Source organism: Mauremys reevesii, linkage group 2 (assembly GCF_016161935.1).
Source record: "Mauremys reevesii isolate NIE-2019 linkage group 2, ASM1616193v1, whole genome shotgun sequence".
NCBI lineage: Eukaryota > Metazoa > Chordata > Testudines > Geoemydidae > Mauremys > Mauremys reevesii.
The window spans coordinates 248,739,849-248,759,012 of record NC_052624.1 but is presented as its reverse complement, the minus strand read 5'-3'; the positions used below and the strand labels follow the sequence as shown (position 1 = coordinate 248,759,012).

The 19,164-nt window shown below is 39.9% G+C and overlaps 1 protein-coding gene across 3 annotated transcripts in view; it reads left to right on the top strand.

The window, feature by feature from the left end:
- STK3 (serine/threonine kinase 3) overlaps nucleotides 1–19,164 on the top strand; it is a 269,092-nt gene that overhangs the window by 42,705 nt on the left and 207,223 nt on the right. For all 3 annotated transcript variants that reach the window (XM_039524229.1, XM_039524230.1, XM_039524231.1), the window contains exons 5-6: nucleotides 15,898–16,062; nucleotides 17,995–18,162. In XM_039524229.1, the coding sequence (XP_039380163.1) occupies nucleotides 15,898–16,062; nucleotides 17,995–18,162 (333 nt within the window). The remainder of the gene's footprint in view (nucleotides 1–15,897; nucleotides 16,063–17,994; nucleotides 18,163–19,164) is intronic.

Sequence of the window (19,164 nt, the reverse complement as noted above, 5' to 3'; positions counted from 1 at the left end):
TGAGTCCTTCTGCCCCTTTTGCTTCAACCTATCCCTGTCCCATTCTTCTTGTCTATCTAGTCCTAGTCTCCACTCCTCAGGATTCTCATCCCAGTCTCCTTATCCAGCCAGTCCTCATCTCTCCCTCCTAGCTGGCTGTCCAAGTCCCAGTTTTCTTCCTGGATCCCCAATCTCTCCCAATTCCCAGTCACAGTTTCTCTTCTTCCCTTCTCTTCTAGTCCTACACTAACCAGACATACAACCATAAAGTTTGTTTTTATTAAAAATGCTTTTTTGTATTTAGAGTTAATGAAAGGTCACAGTGCTGGCAAATACAGTTCTTTTTATCTGCAGGCTGAGAAGCTCAGACATACTGCCCTGTCAGCTTATCTCAACCCTGGTCTGGGTAGGATTTCCACTGGGGCTTTGCTGTCACTACACAATTTTATTGTTAAAATATTACTGTGAAGAGTGGAATTAACTATCCTGATGCTGACCACATCTTTGTGTGTACAAGGACAAGCCATGTGCATTATTGTGTCACGTAATCATGGTTAAATGGTATGTTTAAGTCTCAGACCTCCCCTGTGGCTTAACCATGACAGGCTGACACAGTGCTGAACAGGACTTGTCTTTTTCTACATTAATTGCAAAGTTATGGTTAGCCTCTGCTTAGCTAATTTGATACTTCACAGTTGTGGTCTACAATGATCAAACTTGGTAGTGAAGACAAGCCCTAGGAGTAGCAGAGGGAGTCTAGTCTCCATGTTCCATTCCCTTGGCCTCTCCATGCAAAGCTCTTGTGTGCCAAGTGCTATGGTGAATTTGTGATGTGAGAGCTGGAAATGACCTCCACCAAACTCATTTCATATAAGGGCCAGCAGGTATATATTAGCTGAAGACAGCTTTCACACTCCACTGAGCTGGGCTGGATTCAAACTGTTGAACTACAGGTGGAAAGCTCTGTAGCTCATTAGCACTGTCCTAAGTATCCTATCCCCTAAAATGGGCTAACTTGAGGTAGTCTAATTTTATGTATATAAATACAATAACATTCAAAATACCTTATGATTGAAAAGTCTAATACTCAAATGCCAGAATTAAATGCTCATGCAGCCTTTATATGCACAAGGGAGTAGAACTATCTTTAGTTATGTGCTCATTGCTATTTATTTTCCACATGACCATGCATCATTCACTGCTCATGGTGGATGGTGCTCTGGGAATGAGGCAGCTATGTAATGTCTTTCTATTTGCATCACTCAATTCATGATCCTATGCCTAATTTACTACCTATATATGTATTAGTATTAATAAATAATAATAATTACTTAATAATTTCCTCATGGTTTTCTTTATTGCTCTCATCAGCATATTATCCAAGTGCCTTATGATTATCTACACAACACTCCTGTGAAGTAGGGAAGTATTATCTTCCATTTATAGATACAGAACTAAAGTATAGGAAGATGTAGGCCAGATTTTTCAAAAGTGTATATTGATTTTGAATATTGATTGGGTGCTCAATTGGAGACAGGTAGGGTCTGATTTTTTTTTATAGGTGTTGACTTCATTTACAGTTGTGAGTGTTCAGAACTTGTGAAAAATCAAGCCCTTTTTTTCTCAAGCTGCTCACATAGAAAACGAAGCACCTGCAAGTAATGACTGCTTCTGAAAAGTCTGGTCTGAGGGAAGTTTGTGGCAAAGCTAGGGCTAGAATTCCATTCTCACTGTTTCAATCCAGTGCTATAACCACAACAACACTAATTCTCTTCCTGTAGCTCCTTGCCTCATGTGTTACATGCATTACAACTTTCACAGTGAAAATGACAGAGGTCTTGCCAACAACGGCATTTTAGCCATGTACCCTTGCCTCATTCACTATCCTTCCTGCCTACTGAATGAGGTAGGGGGTCCTGTGGGAGAAAAATAGTATTTGACTTTGGTGAGACTTTGTAATAATGAATATGCACAGAAAGTGGAATTAAGGGTGCATGGACATCCGTTCCTAACCAGCCAAGCATATCTTCAGGGTCCATTCTCCTAATAGATATATTACACCTGAACTTAGTGCACATTTGTCTGATCCACCAGAATATTCAGTTTTACCAGAGCTGGCTGGCGTAATAGTTGCCATTGGTCTGCATGGTGGCTATAGAGTTGGCCCACTTTAGCTTTCTGAGTTATTTTATATTAACGCTAAAGGGTTCAAAATTGCTTCACAGCTGCCTCAGGAATGGACAAGAAGTGCACAGCACGCTGTACACAAGGATGGGGAAAGGAAAATGGTGACCAAAGATACCAGGCAAATGATTGTACTTCAGGATCATTAGTATCTACACAGAGAAACCAGCTCAGTTTTTTAACTTTCAACTGGAAGATCCCCACACAGAGGTGGTACAGTACTTAGCTGATTAATTTACTTACCTAGCGGGAAACAATTAAAAACAGAGCTATCTTTTCTATATTTTAACTTTTGTTTCTGTGTGGAGAATTTTTATCTTGGACCTGAAGATTAGAAAATGAAGCCACTTCTTCTAGTTTGACAACAGAGATGGAACGATGAGATTTAATGAAAACAACAGTGAAAATTTCCATGATAAAGATTTGCTTATTTCATTTTACATATCACCCTTAAAGTTGATAGTTTATATTTTCCCCTAGGATTTCATGTTCTTTTTTCTGTTACTAATTTTAATTTATATTTGGGTCATGAGGATTCAGATATTTTCCTATGGCTAATAATTTTGGAAGATTGGGGGAAGGGAGCATATTGTAAAATAAACACAGAAGCACAAATACTGTTATTTTATATTCTGTTCAAATTTTGTTTTCCTCAGCTATACTGCTGGTTCATTCATACTCTCTCTTTTTTCCTTTGCCTGATCTCAAATGTTTCTAAAATGAGTGCTGGCTGGTTGGAGAGCTCCTTTTTGCTCGCTTGCTCTTGGGTTAAAAAACTAAGTAAATCAGTTTTACTTTATAGGAAGAATTTGACTAACTCTTGGTTCCCTTTGTTGCATGCTGTGGCTCTTTAACCAGTGGCAATAGTTATATGCCAACATAAAAATATCAAAAATAATGCATAGGAATATAGAGCACAGGACAGTACTTTATGCAGACAACAGCTTATTTACTCTGAAAAGCCAAACTACGTGTTGGGCGGCTCTCTCTGTGTGCGTGGGGCTTTGGAACTGATCTCCCCACAAGGGCATACTCTCAGTAGCGTAAGGCTGGTGGCTTCCCTCATAGCCCCTGGCATGGAAAGGACTGGTGTAGGAGAGGGAGGAGGCATGGTTGGAGCATATTGTGCACCAACTTTTCTGGTCTGCTAGATGGCTCTGTGGGGAGCTGTTGCATAATGGCTTGTCTGTGTGATGTGGTAATGCAGACTGATGGCAAGGTGATTTATAAAGCACATTAGTGTGTTGTGTATTAACTAGGGCTGTCAATTAATCACAGTTAACTCAAAAAAATTACAGGAGATAATGCTACCCACTTCTTATTTACAGTGTCACCAGAAAGGGAGAACAGGCATTCGCATGGGACTTTTGTAGCCGGCATTGCAAGGTATCTATGTGACAGATATGCTAAACATTTGTATGCCCCTTCATGCTTTGGTCATCATTCTAGAGGACATGCTTCCATGCTGATGATGCTTGTTAAAAAAAGCGTTGATTAAATTTGTGGCTGAACTCCTTGGGGGAGAATTGTATGTCTCCTGTTCTATTTTACACGCATTCTGCCATATATTGCACATTATAGTAGTCTTGGATGATGACTCAGCACATGTTCATTTTAAGAACACTTTTTCGCTGCAGATTTGACAAAACTCAAAGAATATACCAATGTGAGAGTTCTAAAGATAGCTACAGCACTCAACCCAAGGTTTAAGAATCTGTAGTGCTTTCCAAAATCTGAGAGGGATGAGGTGTGGACAGGGCCGGTGCAAGGATGTTTCGCCCCCTAGGTGAAACTTTCACCATGCGCCCTTCCCCCCCCCCGGACACTCCCTTCCGCGGCAGCTCCCCCCCTCCGTCCTGAGGCGTCCCCCGCCCCCTGCCCTGAGGCTCACCCCTGCTCCGAGCACGAGCACCCCGAGCACGCCGTTGCTGCTTCACTTCCCCTGCCTCCCAGGCTTGCGGAGCCTAAGCTGATTGGCGCCACAAGCCTGGGAGGTGGGAAAAATGAAGCAGCTCACCCCTGCCTCGCCTCCCCCAAGACGCCGTGCTGCTTCACTTCTCCCGTCTCCCAGGCTTGTGGCGCCAATCAGCTTAGGCGCCGCAAACCTGGGAGGCTGGAGAAGTGAAGCAGCCACGGCGTGCTCGGGGAGGAGGCAAGGCAGGGGTGAGCTGGGGCGGGGAGTTCCCCTGCGTGCCGCGCCCCCTTACCTGCTGCAGGCGGCCCTCCCCGCACTCCCCTGCCCCAGCTCCCTCCGCCTAAATGCCGAAGAAAATGGCGGCTGAAGAAAATGGCGCCCCCCAAATCCTAGCACCCGTCACCTAAATGGTTGCACCGGCCCTGGGTATGGAGCATGGTTTCAGAAGTCTTAAAAGAGCAACACTCTGATGTGGAAACTACAGAATCCGAACCACCAAAAGAGAAAATCATCCTTCTGCTGGTGGCATTTGACTCGAATGATGAAAATGAACATGTGTCAGTCTGCACTGCTTTGGATTGTTATTGAGCAGAACCCATCATCAGCATGGATGCATGTACTCTGGAATGGTGTTTGAAGAATGATGGGACATATGAATCTTTAGTTCATGTAAATATCTTGAGATGCATGGCACTGTTGTAGCTGGTAAACACCTGTTCTCACTTTCAGGTGATATTGTGAACAAGAAGCGGGCAGTATTATCTCCTGCAAATGTAAACAAACTTCTTAGTCTGAGCAATTGGCTGAGCAAGAAATAGGACTGAGTGGACTTGAAGGCTCTAAAGTTTTACATAGTTTTATTTTTCAGTGCAGTTATTTTTTGTACATAATTCTACATTTGTAAGTTCAACTTTCATGAAAAAGAGATTGCACTACAGTACTTGTATTAGGTGAATTGAAAGACTATTTCTTTTGTTTTTTATAGTGCAAATATTTGTAATAAAAAATAAAGTAAGCCCTGTATACTTTGTATTCTGTGTTTATAATAATATATTGAAAATGTGGAAAACATCCAAAAATATTTAAATAAATGGTATTCTATTATTGTTTAACAGTGCGATTAATTGCAATTAATTTTTGTTAATCGCTTGACAGCCCTAATATTAACTGGTCTGGTAGACCTTGTTGGTGCCCACTAAAGGTTCCCTAGTGTGCTTCAGTATATTACTGTTTCAAACAGCACTAAGTTATAACTTACCAAAAAGCAGAAGGCCATAGAATATAATATACTTGCTTTGAAAAGATTAATTATGTATTTGTTATAGGACTGAAAATGCTTGGTGTAGAACAAGATGTATGGATGAAAGCAATCTCTGTTCCAAAGAGCTTGCAATATAAAGTCCTGATCCTGCATTTTTTCTGCATAGGTAGACCCATATGCCTGCATTAAGTCCTACTGAAATCAATGGGATTTCAGGTGGAACTGACTTCAGATTCACGGCCTATAAGAAAGGCCTAGAGAAGATGGGATGAATTTAGGGTGACCAGATGTCCTGATTTTATAGGGACAGTCCTGATTTTTGGGACTTTTTCTTATATAGGCTCCTATTACCCCCACCCCCGTCCCAATTTTTCATACTTGCTGTCTGGTCACCCTAGATGTATTATAAAATCCAAATGAGGAAATAACTTTACAGCGAAGGAGAGTTTAAAGAGGATCTGAAGGAAGATGTCAGTCAACTAAAGTATTAGTTATCCTTTCAGGGCTAAAATATTTGGGAATTATTCTCTCTCTATATTCTATAATATATAGGCTATATATTTCAAAAAGTTAGAACTGAATTATTCAAATAGGCTGCGTTTGAGCTAATCCTTCTAAAACAGAATAAATTAGCTGAACATACTAATACAATTTTGTTCTTTGCTGTACCTCCCAAGAATACAAAGTAACTAGTGGTGACCTCTTAACATCTGCCTTTTTATAGACTATTTTGTGTGCTGAATAAGAATAGAAAGTGTGTGTGTGTGTGTGTATAAAAGTCAAATTTGCCATGGTTAAATTATACTAAATTCATGGGTCTCTGAAATGAAGTTTTTAACATAGCATGTCTGTGGGTTTAGGAGCATGTGTAGTGCAGAATCGCATATATATAGGATATAGATGTATTAAATAAAGGTAATCTGCATTAAGTCAGTATTGAGATTGATATTTTAATTGAACGAAAGTAAAGAAAATCAGCACCTTAACTCCTTCAAACAAAGACACTATAATAGGTTCTTTCATTGTGTGTTAACACAACAGTGACCAATGTGACATTAGTACTATTCAATATATAATGCTCTATCACATACGGGAAAGGGAGTGTACGTAATGCTACTCCTTCAGGAACACTGCAAATAAATTATGTAATGTTTAAAAGGTACCTTTTTTCAATACTCTTCAATGCTCTCTTTGTATTGTTAGGCTATGTCTACACAGATCCTATACTGACATAGCGCCCTACTGCACTCACAAAAGGAATTTTTCTGCTGGTGTAGGAATACCCCCTCCCAAAATGACTTTAGCTGTGCTGACAGAAACACTCTTCTGTTGGCGTAGCTGTGTTGATCAGGGGTGTATTTTTTCCCCTCAGATTCCTGATTGACATAGCTATGCCAATATAACTTTTAAGTGTAGACCAAGCCACAGTTAACCATATTTAGACCTGGTATAAGCAGGAGCAGCTCCCACAGAAGCCTCTGGACCATCTAATATAAGTTAGATGGCTTCACACATTTGTCAGAAAAGGAAGTGTAAATGGGTGTAATTTTATATGCCAAGGACTGGAATGGGTGTGTAGCGCATAAATCAGATTAACAGAAAACTGTAAAATAAAGCAAAACCCCCATCTCTTTCCTCCTCCTTCCCAATACAGTCTCTCCCATATTCTCTGTGTATGCTGTGTAGACTACACATGCTTATGTCTCCTTTTCTGACCACTTTATATATCTCTGACATGTTATTTACACCACCATTTGCCCAGTAAATTGTGAATTCATGTAATACAAGAGGCCTTTTTTCCTAGATGTCCTTCTACTCAGACTTTTATCTTACACTTGACATGAGATTCCCCCTTTTCTCTTAGCTCCCAACCAGTTAAGCAACTTTACTCTATCAAGGAGAGAGGAAGATCAGGAAAGTTTATACCAAATAACTTTTCTTGTTGAGTCATGCATAACCGCTTGCTTTCCATTTCCAAACACTCTCCAAAATCCTTTCAAGTGCCTCAGCAGTCAGCATAAAGGAGGAGCACTAAAAAAGGCTTTGGGCTGTACCTGCTGAGCAAAAACATCAAAAATAATTCTTAAGGCCTGTTAAGCTTGATGTTAGACCAGGTGTGTGAAACATGGTGCAGAGGTACTAACTAATCCCTAGTGAACAATGAGTTAACTCTACTTCAGTTTTCACCTTCACTTGCAAATGAAAAGGGTAGTAAAAGTGACTGAGAAGGGTAAGCTCCATACCCAGCATTAATAAGACTGGATTGAACCTTAAGCTGCAAAGTTTTTCTGTATATTGAATTTAAATTTGTTGTGAACACTAACCCTTAAGAAGATGAGCTTGCTAATTATAACTGTTTCCCTCCCACATCCCCTCCCCCCTTTCTGCGGAATCATTCCGCTCTCTTATTAAATGATTGATCTTGATATATAATAAAAAATAGGAAAAAGAGGTAGCGGATATATCCTGTACTCTTTCAAAACAGCAAATGTAAAAAATTGCTGTTGCTTAACTTAATTTCTTTACAGTTTTGTGTGTGTGCGGGGAAGAGGAAAAGTTTGAAGCATGCACTGGTCCCTAAATAGAGCATTCCTCTTTCTTGTAGTGTCTACATTACCAATTTATGTCAGTATAATTGCATTGCTCATGGATGTGGATTTTCCACACCCCTGAGTGACCAGGGACGGCTCCAGGCACCAGCACGCCAAGCACGTGCCTGGGGCGGCAAGCCACGGGGGGCGCTCTGCCGCTTGCCGCGAGGGCGGCAGGCAGGTTGCCTTTGGCGGCATGCCTGCGGCAGGTCCGCTGGTCCTGTGGCTTTGGCGGACCTCCTGCAGGCGTGCCGCCGAATCCGGGGGACTGGGGACCTCCCGCAGGCAAGCCACCAAAGGCAGCCTGCCTACTGTGCTTGGGGTGGCAAAATACCTAGAGCCGCCCCTGTGTGTGACGCAGTTATACTGATCTAATCCCCAGTGTAGACAGCGCTGTGTCAATAGAGGGGCTTCTCCTGGCAACCTAGCTGCTGCCTCTTGGGGAGGTGGAGTACCTATAACGATGGGAGAACCTCTCTCGTCAGTGTATGTAGCATCTTCAGTAAGCACCAGAGCGGCGCATCTGCAGCACTATAAATGTAGACAAGCCCTCAGGTTTCTGGGAGCTTGTTGCATTCACATACTCCATTACTTTTTGAATATGTGCCAGTTGCATGAACAGCTTACACAACTTTAAGAATAATTATCCAAATTGTGTTCCAGTATGCACTAAGTGTAAAAGATAGATTCTTTCTAGGTGTTTTCTTCATTTATTCCATAATCCTGATAAAAACTGAAGGGCCTCTTCCTGGAATATGGCATATGCAAAAGATGTATTCTTACTATTCACCTGAAAATAATTGTTAGAAGAGCTTATATATCCCTATTGCGGTCATCAAGAGTAATTGAGAGGGATAGTTTTGGGTTTTAATAATCTGTCAGGTTACCTGAGTAGTCCACCTGGTTTATTAAGCAGCCAAATGAAAATGGCTATATCCCACTGTGTGTTTTCTTGTACTATATTATTTTTACTTTGGGGGGCAAGGACATGTCATTGGTTGCCTTCTTGAAAGCGCAGTGAACAATTTATATTTCTATGTAAATGATTGATGATAAACTGTAGAAATGGGAAAGACCTGGGTCATCTAGTGTGTCCCTTTGCCATTGCTGGATCCTGACAATGTTATTTTTAAAAAGATGTCTTGTCCAGTCCAGTCCACTTTTAAAAGTCCCAAGCAATGGAGTTTACTAGGTTTCCTACTCAGGAAGTTTTGTCTTGACCATTCATACACAGTTTTTTATTTCTTTAATTTTCATCCCATTTCTCCTGGTTATGCTCTTTTGTACTACCCTAATTGAATATGAGGAGACAATTTTCCACACATCTTTACTGAAAAAACAAACACAATATGAAAAAAATGGAGTGTAATTCTTCAAAATGTGTCACACAATTGTTGACTTTTAATGCAATCTTGTAATGCCCTTTTTCACCATTTAAAAAAAAAAGAAAAAAGAAAGGGCTACCCTGGTGTTTAGTGAGTGAAATAAAGAAGATTGTTTAAAACCCAGAATGATTGTGGAGGCGAGTAGTATGGGCAGCTGACCTCTTCATGAAAAAGCAATAGCTTAGTATTGAATATGCTTTGTAGGGTCAGCCTACACTATAAAGGGTTGGCTGATGCTGCTAGACTGGTATAGGTAGACCAGCAGAGCCCCCTGGTGGAGAGGCAGCTTATACTAGCGAAAGGAGTGATTTTGCCAGTATAGCTACATCAGTTTTGCTGGCATAGTTTGTCAGTGAGGAGTGTATTTTTTTTTTGTTTTGTTTTTGTTTTTCACACCCCTGACTGACACAGCCTAACAACGCTTTGCAGGATAGAGCACCAGTCATTAATAAGCTGTGGCTTCAAGGAAAGTCGTAGTTATCATAGTACAATTATCTTCCCATAGTAATAATTGTTCTGATTAAAATGCAGATGGTCTTATTGTTGAAATAGAGTAAAGGGCCAGCTAAATTAAGATTCCTGCTATTCCACAATACAGTGTTACAACAGCTCTAGTAACATGATATATTTTAATGCCGATCATGTTGCATATTGACAATTTATTACTTGCTAATAGAAAGCATTTGGCAAACAGCAAAGTAATTCATATTTTTGAAGGACATTTTAAAGCAGGTTTTTGGCTGAGTGTGAGGGATTACACTTACCATGATGGAATTTTGCTGTTTGGATATAATGTGATAACTTTTGAATGACACATCCGATCAATTCCAAAATGTCAGGGAACATTCTAGTTATCATTTAGCAGAACCCTATTGATTATGGTGAAAATTGAAAAACCTGAAGTGGGGCATATGAAGAACACACAGATTTCTTTGCGTTTGGTGAATAGGCTTATTATGTTCAACACCTCTAATTATCAACAGATCAAAGAATCAACTGATGGCAGCATTGAACACATTCCAGTATAATAGTACTCCCAATGTCAATTTAAAATGTTGACACTCTGAAAGATACATCTCTGCAATTGGGAGGGGGCGAGAAAGACAATGGGGTGGGGAGGGGAAAGCAGGGGATGTGGGTTGCTTGTCTGAACTCGAAGTTATTCAGCAACAGCTATTTCTGAGTGGCTCCATGGGTGGAGACTGTTATTCTGGCATAAGAGGGCCTTATTTCTGTTTAGTTTAATCCAATGATTTAAACTAAATAGGAACAAGACACTCTTATTCCAGAATAAGAGTGTTCTCACCTTGAGCTATTCAGGAATATCTGTTCTCGAATAACTCATTGTGTAGACAAGCCATAAGAATGATGGGAAGGGTGGGGTCAGGTGGTTTTCTCTGCCCCAGTATGCTGCATGTATCTTTTTTTTCTCTCTCTGTACAGACTCATCTGTTTTATCCATTTTTGTTTTTTCTTTCTCTTCTCTTGCCCAGAAACTCTTAATTAGCACTGTCTGGTTTGTGTACTGTCAGCAGTGTGAAACTGATAGTTGCTGCCATTAGGAAGTGCTAATGAGCAGTAGCTCAGCCTTGATATTGCTAATTGTAGACTTTGCAGGAATTTCATATGTGGGAGTTTGAGAAATTAAGAAAACATGGCATTCCCTGGAGCTCAATCCAAATTTAGGACTCTGCTAGTTCATTAGTGCTTTAGGGTGTGAGATCTTGATAGCTTCTCTTATACTGTACAGCTAAGGTGGTTTATCTTCCTTCTGGTAAGAGAAAGTGACTGACTGGTCCTATTCTGCTGTGCATCATCTGGTCTGATGGTGACTGTCCTCTCTGCTGGCATTGGTAAGACACAATCAGTCACTTGGCAATTAAACATTTTTAAAATTTTTGATCAAATATTCTCACCAGATTTTGTCAAAACTAGCCTATGCACCAGTTCTGTGGAATAAGCACATGGGAAATTTGCACTATAAAAAGTAGCTATTTTTTTTAGTTATTACTGTACTATAAATTTAGATTTTTTTTGTAAAAGTCAGGAACGTATTGATTTTGTTTAAAAACTGTTTTGGAAAGTTAAGTTTTTGAAAATTAGGAGGTTAGACTGGAAACAGTTTTGACACTTTAACTTTATTGATAAGCAATTTTGACCAACTTTAACACCTTATAAAATGGGGATTCATGTGTGACCATCATGTTCATTGTCTGTAGTGAAATTAATTCCTTAATTGTGGAAGGCCAGCATCTGGCCAGTTCACTTGTAGGATTTAAGGAATGCATAGATAGACCTTTGTCTTTTTCCTCTTCATGGTAATTAATTTTGCCTTCTGAGCAAAATCTGTCTTTTGTACTCTATAGTCTCAGCAGAGTATTTTGAAAATGGAAATTAACAGAGTGCGCTACATAAGAATGGCCATACTGGATCAGACCAATGGTCCATCTAATCTAGTATCCTGTCTGCCGACAGTGGCCAATGACAGGTGCTTCAGAGAGAATGCACAGAACAAGTAATCATCAAGTGATCCATCCCGTGTCGCCCATTCCCAGCTTCTGGAAACCAGAGGCAAGGGGCACTTTAGAGCATGGTTTTGCATCCCTGCCCACCCTGGCTCATAGTCATTGATGGACCTATCCTCTATGAATTTATCTAGTTCTTTTTTGAAGCCTGTTATAATCTTGGCCTTCACAACATCCTCTGGCAAAGAGTTCCACAGGCTGACTGTGCGTTGTGTGAAGAAATACTTCCTTTTGTTTGTTTTAAACCTGCTGCCTATTCATTTCATTTGGTGATCTCTTAGTTCTTGTGTTATGAGATGGAGTAAATAAGACTTCCTTATTTACTTTCTCCACCACAGTCATGATTTTATAGACCTCTATCATATCCCCCCTAGTCGTCTCTTTTCCAAGCTGAAAAGTCCCAGTCTTATTAATCTCTCCTCGTATGGTAGCTGTTCCATACCCCAGTCATTTTTGTCGTCGTTTTCTGTACCCTTTCCAATTCCATGTCTTTTTTGAGATGGGACGACCAGCTCTGCATGTAGTATTCAAGATGTGGGCATATCATGGATTTATAGAGAGGCAATAGATATTTTCTGTGTTCTTATCTATTCCTTTCCTAATGATTCCCAACATTCTGTTAGCTTTTTTGACAGCCGCTGCACATTGAGTGGATGTTTTCAGAGAACTATCCACAATGACTCCAAGATCTATTTCTTGAGTGGTAACAGCTAATATAGACCTCATCATTTTATATGTAGAGTTGGGATTATGTTTTCCAATGTGCATTACTTTACATTGATCAACATTGAATTTTATTGGCCATTTTGTTGCCCCATCACCCAGTTTTTTGAGATCTGTTTGTAACTCTTTGCAGTCTGCTTTTGACTTAACTATCTTAAGTAGTTTTGTATCATTTGCAAATGTTCCCACCTCACTGTTCACCCCTTTTTCCAGATCATTTATGAATATGTTGAATAGGACTGGTCCTGGTACAGACCCCTGGGACACCACTATTTACCTTTTTCCACTGTGAAAACTTACCGTTTATTACTACCCTTTGTTTCCTATTTTTTAACCAGTTACTGATCCATGAGAGGACCTTTCTTTTTATGCCAGGACAGCTTACTTTGCTTAAAACCCTTTGGTGAGGGACCTAGTCAAAGACTTTCTGAAAGTCCAGGTGCACTCTATCCACCAGATCACCTTTGCTCAAATGTTTGTTGACCCCCTCAAAAAATTCTAGTAGATTGGTGAGGCATGATTTTCCTTTACAGAAAACATGTTGACTCTTCCTCAACACATTGTGTTAATCTAGGTGTCCATTCTTTACTACAGTTTTTAACCAATTTGCCTGGTACTGAAGCTAGGCTTACCAGCCTGTAATTGCTGGATTGCTTCTGGAGCCTTTTAAAAAAATTGGCATCACATTAGCTATTCGCCAGTCATCTGGTACAAAAGCTGATTTAAATGATAGGTTACATACCAGTTCGTAGTTCTGCAGTTTTACATTTGAGTTCCTTCAGAACTCTTTGGTGAATACCATCTGGTCCTGGTGACTTATTACTATTTAGTTTATCAGTTTGTTCTAAAACCTCCCCTGATGACACCTCAATCTGGGACAGTTCCTCAGATTTGTCATGTAAAAAGGGTGGCCCAAGTTTGGGAATCTCCCTCACATCCTCAGCCATGAAGACCGATGCAAAGAATTCATTTAGTTTCTCTGCAATGGCCTTATCTTCCTTGGGGAGTCCTCCTTTAGCACCTCAATCATCCAGTGGCCTCACTGGTGGTTTAGCACGCTTCCTACTTCTGATGTACTTATTATTATTATTTGCTCTTTGTTTTGAATCTTTGCCCAGCTGTTCTTCAAATTCTTTTTTGGCCTTCCTAATTATATTTTTATACTTCACTTGCTAGAGTTTTTGCTCCTTTCTGTTTTCCTTAGTAGGATTTAATTTCCACTTCTTAAACCTTTCCTCACAGGTCACATTTTCTAAACCATTTATTATTTTTGTTGCTCTCCTCTGGATTCTCTCTCCAACTTGTCCACATCTTTCCTACTCAACACAGTACTCCAGCTGAGGCCTCCCCAGTGTCAAGTATACTGGGACAATTACCTCTTGTGTCATACATACAACACTCCTATTAATACACCCCATAGTTGAAAAGGATTTGTTTGGCCTCTCCTCTGTACCTAGAGTTGAAGAGTTCATCCTGGGCCACTCCTGTGAAGTGCTTAGCATCCTCAACTAACATTTAATTTATTATTGTTAATTTATTACTTATATTGAAGTAGCACTTAGAAGCTCTCATGCGGATCAGAGTAACATTCTGTTATGTGCCGTACAAATGCAGAGTTAAGAAGTGTCTTCTGCTTACGAAGGAAAAACTCAAATGCACAACTACAAAATGGAGAATAACTGGCTAGGTCGTACTGCTGAAAAGAATCTCGGTTATTGCGGCTCACAAACTGAAAGTGAGTCAACAGTGTGATGCATTTGCAAAAAAGGCTAATATTCTGGGGTGTATTAATAGGAGTGTTGTATGTACAACAGAAGAAGTAATTGTCACGCCCTACTGACCCTTGGGGGGGTGTCTCAGCTGGAGTATGGTGTTCAATAGGAAAGATGTGGACAAGTTGGTGAGAGAGTCCAGAGGAGAGCAACAAAATGATAAAAGATTTAGAAAATGGACCTATGAGGAAAGGTTTTAAAAAAACGAAACTGGGCATGTTCATTATTTTGAGAACAAGATGGCAGGACCTGATAGCAGTCTTCAAATATGTTAAGAGCTGTTATAAAGGGGACTGTGGTCAATTGTTCTCCACGTCCACTGAAAGTAGGACAAGAAATAATGGGCTTTATTTGCAGCAAGGGAGATTTAGGTTAGAGATCAGGAAAATCTTTCTAACTATAAGGAGAGTTAAGCACTGGAATAGACTTCCAAGGAATGTTGTAGAATTCCTGTCATTGGAGGTTTTTAAGAGCAGGTTGGACAAAAACCCATCAGGGATGATCTAGGTTTACTCAATCCTGCCTCAGTGCATGGGGCTGGATTTGATGATTTCTCAAAGTCCCTTCCAGCCTACATTTCTGTGATTTTTGTGATTCACTGAATAGTTAATCTGGGTGATAAGCACCAACGTCTGAGCACCTGGGGTAGTCTAGTCCAGGTGTGAGTGTCCCCAGTGCAAAGTCATATCCACATATCAACTATTTCTTTACTTGCTTATTTGTGTTTGGGGTCATATCCCATGGTTCTCTGTGCTGAGATGCTCTGATTCTTTCCCAGGCAATTGTGGGAGTACTTGTCTGTTCTTCAGGGGGAAGTGTGGGAAAGCATTAGAGGACTATCAATTCTTGAGTGATTTAGCCTGCATCCACACTCCAGCCCGAGTTTAAATGGAGACCAGGTTCTAATCTAACCCATACCCCCAGCTGGTCTGCTAGCTCAGGCTCAAAGCACCTCCAAATCTGGGTAAAAGGTTTTAGCATGCGGACAGTGGGGGAAGGATGGGGGTTGTTTGTGCTAAATCTTGGTAAGAATCCGCATTAACTCTACTCCCAAGACATTTTCTTTGGGGCAACACCTGTCTCTAAGAGTTAATAATCCAATTATGGATTATGTTGGAGAGAGAGAGAGAATTCTCCTTTCTCCTATGTATAAAATAAAGAAAACATAAAAAAATTGAAAAAAGTTTTAAGCTAATCTTGTGGCAACATTTCAACCCCTATTTTGATTACGTGATGTTTAGGGCCCAATTTTGCAATGTGATCTGTATGGGTGAACTCCTGCTCCTGTTAGAAGTAGGTTTACTTCCCATCCAGCTACGTGGATCAACTTGAAGGATCAGAGCCTTAAATTGTAAACTCTTTTAGACCTGGTCTTGCCTCATGTCTGTAAAGCATCTAGCATACTTCATGTTTGTTATATAAATAATAATAATTATAAAACAGTTTACAGAACCTGAGTTTTATTCTTCTATGCTATAAGATTGTTTATTTAAATGTATAACGTGTGTGTGTGTGTGTGTACACCCAGGAAGAAACGTAGTTAGATGTTTGTTTTCTTATAGCTAACAGAAGATGAAATAGCAACGATTCTTAAATCCACACTTAAAGGACTTGAATATTTGCACTTCATGAGAAAAATACACAGAGATATAAAGGCTGGAAACATCCTCCTTAACACAGAAGGACATGCAAAATTAGCTGATTTTGGAGTGGCTGGCCAATTAACAGTAAGTATATGAAAAGGTCAGAACCTTTTTTAGATTGTTGTAATGCAGAGATGTCAATATGAGTGTGGAAAGAGCCTGGAACAACAACTCTCAGAATGAGGTATTAATAATAATTTAAATATCAACATTGTTAATGGTTACATTGCTCCTGTAAAAAAGAAGAGGGAGGATCACAGTACTGCACAGCTTATTGTGAGAGACTTCTCATTTTGGTGCCACAAGTAGGTGGCTTTTGGGAAAGTTACCACTGCTTTCACCCCCTTGGCTGATGCCCTAGCTCAGTGGTTCTTAACCAGGGTGATGTGTACCCCTGGGGGTCCACAGAGGTCTTTCAGGGAGTACATCAACTCATTGAGATGTTTGCCTAGTTTTACAACAGGCTACATAAGAGGCACTAGCAAAATCAGTACAGACTAAAATTTCATACAGACAAAATGAAAAAGTAAGCAATTTTTCAGTAATAGTGTGTTGTGACATTTTGAATTATTTTGTCCGATTTTCGTAATCAAGTAGTTTTTAAGTGAGGTGAAGCTTGGGGGTACGCAAGACAAATCAGAGTACTGAAAGGGGTACAGTAGTCTGAAAAGATTGAGAGCCAGTTCCCTAGGTAGACTAGCAGAGCAAATGTGCATATTGAAGACCCACGAAAGGGAAGCCAAGCGTATTGAGCCCAGGGGAGCTCAGAGAGCATTTGATCATATTTTGAACATCTCCACACCTACAGCGAGCACAATCTCATCCTGGTGATTTATGTGGGCAGAGCTTGGAAAAATACCACTTTCTATTTAATCCAATTTGGCCCTTTTCTGGCACCATTAAGATGCAAGTGTTTCAAAACCTGGAAAAGTGGCTGGCTAACTTATTAGTCATATGGATTTATGGGCACTGCTACATTTCAAAAGAGCTTGATCCTTTGTTATGGCAGTAGGATCATAAATGTTTGCATTTCTTGTGTGTGACATAACAGGAATAACTTTTACATTATCATTGTAACAGCGTCTGCTGAACATTATGAACTCAACTAAATACATGAAGTGATCCCTCTAAAAAAATCTTAGAAATGAAGCAGTTGGAAGTACATATCAATAACTTAAGAGTAAAAACCTTTATAAGAACATTGTAGTTAGCAATCCTAGCTAATAACAATCCTTATTTTACAGAAGTAAATATGCACATAAATAAAAATCCTAGAAATGTAGGGTTAAGATTAGATTTTTAAGAAACTCAAACATGTGAGAGTTTGGAAATTCAGTTAAGGTACCCACACTATCTTAATTCTGCCTGTAGGTGGTCAACAGAGGTGAGTGCGGTAGCCCATGGTTTTGTCCCTTCCCACCTAAAATCCATTGGTCTTGGAGCTACACCCTCTTTCCTTCTTCCTGGGCTCTGTGTTGGAGACTTGGAGAGCAAACAACCCTTCCACTTGATTTTCCTTATTCAACCTGGCCTGTGTCTGAAGCTGCTGGTGAGCTATTATTAGCTTGGCAGCTCCTGAAGCCCCATTCCAGTATCACTATTTAAAAATACTGATATAGTTTAAAAATGAGTTTAAATCAACTAGATTTTTTCCTGTTGATGGCATGAGTCCAGTAAATTTTGCGGCAAAAAATTGGAAAGAAGAAGAGGAATAACGTGGTAAAAAACCTTAGATTTATTGGACTACGGGGAAGTTCTTTATTTTAAGAGCAAAAAATCAAGAAATCTCTTGTTTTATTTACTTCAGGTTTGAAAGGAAAACTCTCTCTCAGTCACAGACATCATCTACCAATTTTGAGGGTATTTGTTTATTTGTAGATTTAGAAGGGGGCCGGGGAGGTGGGGGCGATGTAGTGCTTACAATGGAATCTCAGTTCTAACCTTAAATATGAAACAAATGTAATAGGAATTTATGCAAATATCCAAATTTTAATTGCATGAACGATGTAATTACAGGATACAATGGCAAAACGAAATACTGTTATAGGTACTCCATTTTGGATGGCTCCTGAGGTAATACAAGAGATTGGTTATAACTGTGTGGCAGATATCTGGTCCCTTGGTATCACTTCAATAGAAATGGCCGAAGGAAAACCTCCATATGCTGATATACATCCAATGAGAGTAAGTAAAATGTGAATTTTTAAAAATGAGTTATTGACCATGGTATGTTGTTTGTAGAGCTAGCTGTAAAGTTGTGTCTTATATAAATAACAGAAATGTGGGCAAAATCCTGGAATCCTTAATCAGGTCTCACTTACTGCTTGACTTCTATCTCCTCAATACTTAAAAGGTACTGTTACTATAGTTTGTACCTTGCAAACATTGAATTGATTTTTCACAATCCCCCTATAAGAAAGTACTGTTATCTCCATTTTACAGATAATCTCTCTGTGCCTTAATTATCTAAGTGACTTCCCCAAGGTAACAAAGGAAGCCTGAGTTCAGTCCACTGTTCTAACCACGTGACCATCCTTCCTTCCTTCAAAGGATGTTTTCATTAATAATAGCCAAGAACGGAATTCAGGCTTTGACCCGTTGGTTGTTGTTGACAGTGTTCATAATTCCAAACCAGTTTTTATGTGTTACTAAACATTAAGGGCTGGTCTACACTAGGAGGGGGTATTGATCTAAGATACGCAACTTCAGCTACGTGAATCGCGTAGCTGAAGTTTAAGTATCTTAGATCGATTTACCTCGGGTCCTCACGGCACCGGATCGACGTCTGCAGCGCCTCGTGTCGACTCCGCTACCGCCGTTCGCTCCGGTGGAATTCCGGAGTCGACAGGAGCGCGTCCAGGGATCGATATATCGCGTCTAGATGAGACGCAATATATTGATCCCCGAAAAATTGATCGCTACCCGCCAATACGGCGGGTAGTCTGGACGTACCCTAAGTTAGGAGTGTATTTCTGCATTAGCTTAGATTAAAAATAAATAAACAAATAGAATGTGTGATCTAAGAGTGATGATAATTGCAAAATATTGCTTTTTGAGATGTTCATGGACAGGTGTTATCCAGGGACTTTACTGCTACCAGTTGGATGTACTTTTGCTTATTGAAGTGCACTATAAATAATAGTTATGCCTTTCTAATAAGTATGATTATAATAAAAACAGTTATTT